Source organism: Heterocephalus glaber, unplaced genomic scaffold, assembly GCF_053883595.1.
Source record: "Heterocephalus glaber isolate CG9 unplaced genomic scaffold, H.glaber_assembly_v1.0 deba00001561, whole genome shotgun sequence".
NCBI classification, from domain to species: Eukaryota; Metazoa; Chordata; class Mammalia; order Rodentia; family Bathyergidae; genus Heterocephalus; species Heterocephalus glaber.
In genome coordinates this window covers 2,562,414-2,573,022 of record NW_028258349.1, presented here as the reverse complement: position 1 = coordinate 2,573,022, position 10,609 = coordinate 2,562,414, and the positions used below count along the sequence as shown (strand labels likewise).

Sequence of the window (10,609 nt, the reverse complement as noted above, 5' to 3'; positions counted from 1 at the left end):
ATTCTGTAATTTGGAAGAGGGTAGTGATTAATTTCCAAAATACACTTCCGAATCCCACCTTCCATACAGCTCCCTTACTCACAGCCCTTTGGTTTTTCAGACAAAATTTAAGAGCCCTCATAAAGCCAGAAGTATTGATAACCCCTCAATGCACCCAAAAGCAGTGTTCACTTCAATCCCTTACAAAGACTGTGTCCTATAGACTTTGCATCTCCCTACATGTTTGTCTTACGGCTCAGTGGTGAGGTGGCTGCAGACACACATTGGGGTAGGTGGGAATGGGGACCAGGGTAAGCCCAGGCACATGGGTGCGGAGAGGGCTGGGGAACACCACTTCCACACTCCTTTGTCTTTTCCTTTAAAAAAAAAAAAAAAAAAAAAGGCAGGGGTGTGATTGGTTGGAAGGGCAGAGAACAAACCCCAGAACTGTATGTAAGCTCCAGAGGCAGGTGGTGGGAACAGTCCCCAGAGAAGTTAGAAGGGGAAAGGTCAGGGCAATGCTTGCAGCATCAAGTTCCTCAGGAGTTTCTGTCGGCCCAGCTCATAGTCCTCCTCATCCACATTCACCAGCAGCTTAATGGCTTCATGCCCCACAGCTTGCTTGAGTGAGTCTGTGATGAAGACACCTTTAAGTGCCTCTAGTAACGAGCCATTGATGTAGTCGCGCCAGAATGCGTCGAGGTAGGTGAGCTCAGAGAACTTGATGTCACAGATGATGGAGCCCAGGTCCCGGGACTTGAGGATGGTGTTGGCCTGGCTAAAGCGCTCAAACTGGCGCTCAAGTGGGTCCTGCTTGTTAGAGAACACATTGCCTTGCAGAGCAGTGTCGTGCTGGCAGTATTCAGCCCGAACCCGCAGTCTGATGTCTGCGGGAAAGAAGACAGGGAGCAAATGAGGTTACAGTGAGGAATAAGTTACAACCCAAGTCTGAAAAATGAAAAGAACAGCAGAGTAGCCAAGTAGGGAACATGACCTGACAGCTTCTCTACCACTTCCCCAGAATTAGTCCTTTTCTACAAATCACTGAAATTCCTGGCTAAATGCAAGAGGTTGCCTTAAATGGGACAAAGCCAAGTCAGCATTATTTGTATCACTCAAAAACAGCACCCTAGGTTGGGGATTTAGCTCAGTGGTTCCACTCCGTGCCTCACAAGCACAAGGTCCTGAGTTCAATCTCTGGTACCGCAAAAAAAAAAAAAAAAAAAGCACCCTGCTTGTAGGAGATCATTTCCTGCTTATAGGCATCAGAGCTCATTTTAATATTTGGTTACTCCTATGGTAAGGGTGTCATCTTGGCATCCCTTTGAGTATTAACTCCAAAGAGTTGAAATGTATTCTCCTATGAAGATGAAGAGTTCTGGAAATTGAAACATTTAACCTCACTTTGCAACAACAATGGATGTGAGCTTTACACCAAACAACATAAGCTGCCCAGTATCCCAACGGTTCTATTTTTCCTCAAGGCTACTCCACCTCTGGAATTTATGAACTTCCTCACCACATGTCTGCTTTTCCTTGGGATCTGGTGTCACTGACTTCCGGCGTTTTCGCTGGCTCCCAAGTGTGGCTCTCCCTCGGGCTGGCCGCTTACTACACATCTGAGGACCCGAAGTGGGGCAGCACACCACAGGATAATGGGGAGGCACTGACCAGAAAGTAGAAGGAAAGAAAATACAGTAAGGTAAAGGCAGAAATTCAAACACTCTTCTGGGAATGTGGAAGGAATCATTTAGACTTAGCACTGAAAGCATTATCTATACTGTGACCTGAAAGGACACAACGTAAGAGCAACACAGGGCACAGATGAAGCATTTACACCTCACCTGATTTTTTTATGGTGTTAGATGTGCGGAGACGGCATCCTTTCATGTAAGCTGGCAAAACCAGGAATGTGATATGATCAGTGTCCTCTTGCTTAATTATGGAAATTAGGAGGAGTACTATCTTCTCACCTGTTTTGGGGGGCTGGGGAGGCCTCGGTTCTGGATCACTGAGGGTTCTTGGGGTCACATAACGAATTGACGTCTCCTCCAGATACTTGTCTACAAGGTCAGGGCACACTGCAGTGGGGAAAATAGTCATTCAGGGGAAAGTACACCCCTCACTTCTTCCTGTGGGCCTCATGATTGTCCTAGATACTCCCCAAGGTCAAGCCCTCCTCCCACTTAAGCTCCTATGCTACTCACTCCAGGCCCCCTAGAACTCATCCCTGATTCCAGTGTTCCCAGCCACCCAAAAACCCTCACCAGCCCTTCTCCTCTTGAGGGTGACGTATGGCAGCAGGTCATGGCGAGTGATGATGCGTAGCAGCTGCAGCACCTGGCGAAAGTTACTCTCATCACAGCGGCCCTGGCGCTCCAAAGCCAGTAAGAAGTCACGTCCATTTCTGATGAGTCCACGCTCATGATCATCAATGACGTCGACAAAGAGGAAAGAAAGCACACGCACATCTCTGTGTGTCAGGTGGGTGCCCACGATGTCAAACATGCGGTGCAGGCTGTATAGCCCATGTTCCTGCTCGCCATGCTCTTCTGGCCACACCTGGCTTGCCCGCCGCTTTAGCCCCGCCATGCTGGGGGCTCAGGAACACAATGCTGTCCAGAATCTCTGCTCAGCAGCTATAATCCCCAGTGCACTGTGAGGACAGGGCAAGAACCTGTGAGCTGCTCAATGGTAGGAGCCAGTTTTATTCATCCTAGTGCCTAACATAATACCTGGTACAGTTTCTTACTTAATACAAGTTTATTAAATGTTTTAAAGTGTTAAACAAAAAATAAACCCTATAGCTCCCTGTACCCCAACAGATGATTCCCTAAGTCCAGATTCTACTGAAGAAATATAATCACTTCCCCTGAATGAGAATGTTGCATCAATTTTAGTAGTACTACTTTTTTTTTTTTAATCAGGGATTGAACTCAGGACCTTGCGCTTGTGAGGCAATCGGCAGAACCACTGAGCTAAATCCCCAGCCCTTTAGTACTACTTTTTCAGCAAAAGTTGCTATACATATTCCTCTGATTATTCCTCTTGCCCCCAAAACGATAGTTTTTGTTTCTTGAAAATTTAAACTCTGCCTCCTCTCCTCCCCAGTTCACTTCATTTCTTTTTTTGTTGGTTCGTTTGTTTTTAACATGGGGACCTGCTATGTAGTCCAGGCTGGCCTTGAACTCATGATACTACTGCCGCAGCCTACCAAGTGCTAAGATTACAGCCTGTACTACCACGCCAGGATTTCAAAACAGGGAATTTACTCTTAAATAATATGGAAGGTGCATTTAGGGATTAACAATAAGAAAACTGAGAATAGTTACAACTAAATTCTGGCTATGTTACATCATTAACAAGTTATGTAGCAATGTGACATTTTTCCACCTGGTACAGGGGATTAAACCTGGGGCCTTCACACTGAGCTACATCCCTAGACCTTTTTAAGACAGGGTCTCACTAAGTTGCTGAATTCCCCAAGGTGGGCTCCAACTTGCAATACTCCTGCTGGGATTATAAACATGCACCACCACACCTGGCACCTGTGTGACTTCAAGAAAGTCACTAACTTCAAAGCCTCAGGTGCCTTCATCTATAAAAAGGGATGAAAAAAAACAGAATCCAGTGAGAAAATGCACACACACATCACTATTTTTGTGTATTTTCTCATTGGATTTTTAACAAGTACCACACACACACACACACACACACACACACACACATCACTTTTTAAACCTTATATAGTCATGAAAAAGACTAAAGATATAAGCATCCTTTACCTGTGTCTCAGACACAACCCCTACAAAACTCTCATTTTTCTTACAATCCAATCAAGTCCAAAAGCATAACTGCTCAGAAGGTTAATGATATTCACCAAAACTTCAGAACCCTATATACATTATATAATTTGGCATTTGATTCACAAAGTTCTTCCATCATCCTGCGTAATGCCAATGACCCAGCTATTTTTAGCCCTCCAGTCTAACAACTTTCACCTCCACTCTAGTCTGTCATTCTTTTTTATTTTATTTTTTTTGGTACCAGGGATCGAACTCGGGTCCTTGTGCTTGCAAAACCACTGAGCTAAATCCCCGGCCTTAGTCTTTCATTCTTACTGCCCTGCCAGTACCACCAGTACTAGTCCACCCTCTGATCACAACCTCCAGTCACCCAACTGATGCTAACTTCCTGCGGATGCTACTTCTGTTTCTTAAATCTGCCCCACCTTGTCACCTCTACTGCCACGGTTTAGACTCCAATACCCTCTCACCCGGACTACTGCAACTACCTATTTTAAAGAGTTCTTACCACCAATCCATCCCCCACATCTGAGTTAGCTATCTAACATGCACAAAAGACCACATCACTTTTCTGTTTAAGAATCAAGTACCCTTCCTTACCTAGAACACTCCAAATTCCTTATACAGTGGACCAGGCCTTCCAAGATCCAACCTCATCTCCCACCACATCCCACTTTCTTTTCTTTAACATTGATCTATTTTATTCTCTAACATTATCAGTTTGTTTAGCAATTTACTCTACTTTTCTTCAATCTATTGCCGTTGCCTGAATGCCCCCTTCTCTATTCCACACCCCCATAACCACCCTTTTTCAGATGGCTAACTCCTAACTCAATCCTGTAAGAGCTGGTTCAGACGCCATCTTCAAAATGCATTCTCTACACCCCTAGCCTGGGTTAGGGAGTCCTCTTATGGAACAGTGTGCATGTTTCCTTTATATCAATGTACTAAAATTATTTTGTGTATTTTATTATCCCATTAGATCCTATAAAACTCGTGGAGAGAAACTAAATCAAATTCATCTTTATATCCCTAGTGCCAAGTGGTGGACAGACCCTGGCATTTACAGAACAATCTGCTGTTGAACTGAACTTAATCTCTAAGAGATCACCACATCCAATACCAATTAAGAAGTGCAAGATTCCAAAAAAAAAAAAAAGAAGTGCAAGATGGGCCAGGGATTTAGCTCACTGGTTCCGCTGCCTGCCTTGAAAGCACAAGGTTCTGAGTTCAATGCCTGGTACCAAAAACAAAAAACAAAAAAAAACAGACATAGGTTACCTTGTATATATTCTGCCTAGACAGTGCTGGCCCTATACCACAGAGAACTATTTATACCATACTACCTTACTCAACAATAAGATCAGTTATAAAATGAGGGGTAGAGGATATAGTTCAATAGTGGGATGCATGTTCAGGATGTGCAAAGCCCTGAGTTGGATCCCCAGCACCAAGCAGGGGGGTGGATAAGATGATAAGCTATTTGAGCAGAACCAAACTGATGAGGATTCAGAAAGCTGAGGACCAAGTAAGCCAAGGATGGAAGCACAAAGGTACCTATCCCCTTAAGAGTCACTTAACACCAGACCATGGGTTCTGATATGCGGGAAGGAAATCTAACATATATAGTTTAGAGCCTAGATGCCCCCACCCAAAGCACAGGAAATAGCTATTCAACTACTGACTGGTTTTCCTTGTCTCTTCCTCTTGTTTCACCTGCTGCTGTCACTGGGTACAAATGGAAGTGCTGAAGGAAAATAACATCTTGCTCATAGCAGGCAGCAGGAGAAAACTGAGCCTCTTTAGAGTCCCTACAACTTCTGTGTTCCCTATCCCACCTGTTCCCTTTGGCCAGCTGCTGATTATGAGGTTCCCAAAGAAAGCAGATGGGCAGATTTCACATTCAACCAATCAGAACAGCAGGTTGCCCTACAGTTCCCTATTGGAGGGTCCTTATAACCCAGGGAATGAAGAAATAATGTCCACACATGCGTTGCCACTGAAAAATGAGATAAAATATGGGAAAACTGTGGTCCCCATTATCCATCAATGGATGCAATTCTACAACAGACCTCAATCCCCTGAGGGTTAACTCCCTATTTTGAGAAAGGGGGACCTTTCTAGCCACCTTTAAGTCCTTAATCCTAGGCTGAATTATCCAAGGTACTAGGAATTATCAGAGCTTCTAGGTCAGTGGTTCTCAATCAAGGGCAAATTTGTGCCCCAGGGGATATTTGACAATGTCTGGAGACATTTTTGATTGTCGTGCCTAAGGAAAAGGGGTTGCTACCATCATGTAACAAGGCCAGGGTTGCTGCTAAACATCCTATAATGCACAGGAGAGTCCCCCATTACAGAGTTGTCTAACTAAAAATGTCAATAATGCTAAGGATGAGAAATCCTATTCTGAGTGAAGCATGTGAAGGGCTAAAAGAATGCACATATTTTCCATACTAGAATTGGAGAAGGAAGACATCAGGTCTCTCCCCCCGCAAAAAAATCCATCAAACAATATTCCAGAGGAAAAGATGTCAGATCATTTAACTCTTGAGTCCAACTAGCACAAAGGAGTTTCATCCAACCTCAGGCTTGGCTCCTCTGTCACAGGCTGTTGCCATTTCAGGTGAACAGCAGGTGGTAGGGCTACAATCCCTTCTGCCCCATCCCAGGAGTTCTACTTTGACCTAGTTCAATCTGGAGTTCTGTGACAACAGGAGAAATGCCATCCTCTTCAAGACAGACACAAAGGATTCTGCTCTTAAGCTTCAGGCGTGCGCGTGCGCACACACACACACACACACACCTGTACCAGGGATCAAACTCGGGATCTTGGGCTTTTGAGGCAGGCCACTGAGGTGCCACTGAGCTAAATCCCCAGCCCTTGGTGCATTTTTAAAATTCTGAGACTAGCCAGAAGCAGATCCTTCCTTGTTAGGTCACTGATCAGACTTATACTACTTAGTCAATGAGGCAAAACATAGCAGAAGTTTCCCAAGGCCATGTCCTTGGGAGAAATGTCAGGAGGCTGACACACAGGCTAATAGGCAGCTCTCTCACTTAATTATCATCTAGGGTTATGAATTAACTCAGCAACTAAGATGGAGGTTCTGGAAATCTATCTTCAGGATTAAAAAAACATGATCAACCTCCTCATAAACCAAAATATACTCAGCTTTCTGTGGCAGTGAAGCAAAGGAGCTCAGTATAAAATATAAATATCTAGTTGAAAGGTATCAGAGTGGTGAGGAGAATGTTCTCTAAAATGAGGATTATAAAGAACTCGAATCTGGGAGCTGGGGATTTAGCTCAGTGGTTACACCGCCTGTCTCGCAAGCGCAAGGACCCAAGTTCGATACCCGGTACCACAAAAAAAAAAAAAAAAAAAGAACTTGAATCTGGGCATCTAAAACACCACTACAGACTAAGAGACAAACACTCCAGAAAACAATATCTTACTACTGGCTTGTCTGGATCTATTTGAGATACTAAAATGATGCCCCCACTGGAGTTTCCCAAGAATAATTTTTTTTTAACTGAGTATTTATTGAATAGATAATGCATACACATTTACTGAGGAGTTTAGATTAACTATGTTGATTTGGCCAATATGAATACAACCTCTAATAAACATGGGAAAAGAAAGTAATAACAGGATTTGAATGTATATTCTGGTTTTATTAAAATCCCATTTGCCCCCTTGCAAGCTCCCTCCCCTCCAAGAATAATTTTTAATTATGTCAACTGCTGTATTTCTTTTTTCTTTTTTTTTTTTTTGGTACCGGGGATCGAACTTGGGACCTTCTGCTTTCAAGGCAGGTGGCGGAACCACTGAGCTAAATCCCCAGCCTGAATTGTATTTCTCAAGTTCTAGGTGTGGAGGTGGTGGTGTTTTTGAGACACTGTCTCACTAAGTAGTCCAGGGCGGCCTTGACTCCAGTGTGTAATCCAGACTGGCCTGGAACCTGGAATCCTTCTGCCTCAGCTTTCTAAGTGCTGGGAGTACAGGCGTGTGGCACCACGCCTGACTTTCTTTTGGAGGGTCTAGGTAAACCCAGGGCCAATTGACATTCCACATGTATTTACAGGATTTCTCCCTAATGGGTCATTCTCTGTTGAGTTTCCATGGTCAAGCAGTCTAGTGTCATCCCATCCGGGGGTGATACATGTACTTTTTGGGAGTACTGACTTTCTCAGAAGCCCTGAGGAAAGTCATGTGAAAGAAATAAAAAAAACAGTAATGCTTTGAAATGAAAATGGCAATCTAGTTTCTTCCCCAAAGGGATATCTGTAGGTTCACAGGAGAACTATAGGTACTCGACTCTCATAAGTTCTTAAGAGGAAAATCATATGGAAGAAGTGAAAAAAAGAGGGATCTCTTGAAACTCCAAGTGAAAACAACATAGGAGGAAAAAAGAATAAAAGAAATGCTATCCATGGTTAGGAGGACATAAAGTGTTCTTTGTGACGATGGGACTAGGAAAATATAACGAAGTATCTGGAAGTCAGAGTTTACAAAGTATGTTTTCAAAAGAAGATTCCAGGAACTCTGAACAGCTGGGAGAGAAAGAAAGCTAAAGGAAAGCCAAAAGTGCTTCAGCAACCCTCTAAGGACAAGATTTAGTAGACAGGGCACTAGTACAGCTTTCCATATGTTAAAGTGTTTCTCTTAGTGTGGACCAAGAACCAAAGCTGAGGATTTGTCCCAAGCCACCTAATTTCCCCTCTCTTTTCCCTCCTATCTTCTGGTACCTGAAGAGACAGTGCGTGCAACAGAGCTTAACGCACTCAGTTAGGTGAGTGAAAACTCATTTTCCCTGGCATCTACCCCAATACATAGCTTATGCCATTTTCATTCTGTTCCATTGTTTGAAAAAAAGTAAAAAGTTCCAGACTTACCTCTGGAAGAAACTTAATTTCCCAGGTCTCTTCCTAGCACAAGTTTCAAAGCCAGCAGAAAAACAAAAACAAATGGGGTAGGGAGTCAAACTTGGAGCTTTATTTTGACAGTGCTAGTCAATTTCAGTCGCAAAAATTCAAAGAAGCCTAAAGCTATTTCAATCAAATTGATCCACTCCAAGATAAAGAACCAACTCACAACAAAACCTTTAAGCTTCCCTAACTCCCTGTTAGTCAATTCACAAAATAATACCAGCTCTAAGAATTTCCAGTCCCAATGTCTCCTGGCAAGAAAGGTCTCAAATTGGACAGCTTCCAGGAAAGCCCATTACCCTCTGGTAACTTTCTCACCGTTCTTCTCAATTCTTTATTCCATTTAGTTACAATATTATTGTTGTCTTTCGTCTTTAGAGAGAACTGGGAAGAAAGTGGTTACAGTCAAAGAAAGCACTATTTCCCATCATTTATCAGACTAGAACTATCCTTCAAATTCTATCTTTGCCCTTTTCTCTAACACAGAATGAGAACAAAATATCCACTGGGGCAGCATCCACTCACACATCTACATCTCAGCAGGGAACGTTTTTCTATATATGTATATTGACCCCCTCTCTCCTAGCACTTAAAGAGCAAAAGAAGAGTCTGAAAACTAAATGACTCTGAATTAGCCTGCCTAGATGCCAGTCTTGTCTTTTCTGTTTTCTCCTCAGACTTCTCAGCATACAGGGCTCCAATATAGCCACATCTGTTTCCCCAGTCTTGTATTGCTAATGACTAAAACCTAGAAAAGTCCTTTACTCCTCCACACTCTACACCAGCTTCCCCATTTCCCCTTCTTTCTGTAACCAGGAAAAACAAGGAAGCAGTAAGCTAGAGAGCCTTTTGGAAAGCAAATCCAGTTGAACCCTCATTCAACCCCAATTCTCCTAACCCACATGACCATTCCCTCCTGCCCTTCCCACCCTATTAAAAGCTAAGGCCCTGGCAATTAGAATTGGCTGCAAGTGATGCTGCTTAACTTGGCTCTCTTCCTTGCCACAGAGGGAAGGGAAACCCCCGAATCCGTATCACCCGTGCAGCTCCACTGTCCTATCTCCCATCCCATTCCCCTTCCTCCCAAACTTTCCTCCCGTCTCTCACTTTCCCCATTGCCTTGTCACACCGACACTCTTTCCAGTCCCCAAACCTTCGTTCTCTCCTTTTCCACCCAAATTCTCGCCTAGGCCCTGCCCCCTCCCACTTGCAATTTAACACTTTCAAAACCTCCCTCCACGAAGCGTCTCAAGTCCAATTCTCACCTTCTCCTACCACCTCACAACAGCTCTGAGTCCAGCCCTCCCTCCAACCACATGCCACAAGCCCCTTCCCCGAGCACCCTCAGCCTCTCCCTCCAGCTCCCACCTCCCTCCCATCCGGCCGTCTCCAGCCCAGCTCCCCACCTCGGCCTAATACCCCGGGCCTGGCCCGGCCCGGCCCGGCCCTTGTTGACGCCCCTCTCCACGCCCCCACCCCGCGCCGCGACCCCTGCACTCTGCCACAGTTGCCACCTCCCCTGCACGCCCCCTTCGGCCGCGCCCCTCCCCCCACCTCGCAGCGTCCCGTCACCTCCCTCTCCGGAGGTTCTCAGGCTGGACGTCGCCACCGCCTCCCCCTCCACTTTCCTTCCCTGAGCCTTTTGCGGCCCCGCCCGGCCCCGCCCCGTCCCGCTCTACTCCCCCTCCCCACTCCGGCCGCCCCGCCGCCTCACTCTTGGTTCAGGCTCGGCGCCGCCATGTTGGATCCATCCGCACCGCCTTCCCGTCCCGTCTCACGGCGCCGCATCCGGGCTCCGGCCGCCGCCGCCGCCGCCGCCGGCGTGGGGGAGGGGAGAGGCGGGCGGGGGCGGCTGCATCCTGCACAGCGCCTCCCGGAACCTGGCCGGTTATCGG

The 10,609-nt window shown here is 45.5% G+C and overlaps 1 protein-coding gene across 11 annotated transcripts; it reads right to left on the bottom strand.

Annotated features, from left to right (window-relative positions):
• Positions 1-351: 351 nt before the first annotated feature.
• Dedd (death effector domain containing) lies at positions 352-10,541 on the bottom strand. Of its 11 annotated transcripts, none has more exons than XM_013077501.3 (7): positions 10,429-10,539; positions 8,682-8,714; positions 2,247-2,635; positions 1,953-2,060; positions 1,824-1,874; positions 1,499-1,645; positions 352-866 (listed from the first exon to the last, which is right to left on the bottom strand). In XM_013077501.3, exons 3-7 carry the CDS (start codon positions 2,569-2,571, stop codon positions 490-492), a joined length of 1,008 nt encoding a protein of 335 aa, XP_012932955.1. In that variant the 5' UTR covers positions 2,572-2,635; positions 8,682-8,714; positions 10,429-10,539; the 3' UTR covers positions 352-489. The 11 variants fall into 11 exon arrangements, with proteins under 11 accessions (XP_012932955.1, XP_012932954.1, XP_087047038.1 ...); XM_013077500.3 differs by lacking the exon at positions 10,429-10,539 and adding an exon at positions 10,269-10,353; XM_087190912.1 differs by lacking the exon at positions 10,429-10,539 and adding an exon at positions 10,287-10,302.
• Positions 10,542-10,609: the final 68 nt, after the last annotated feature.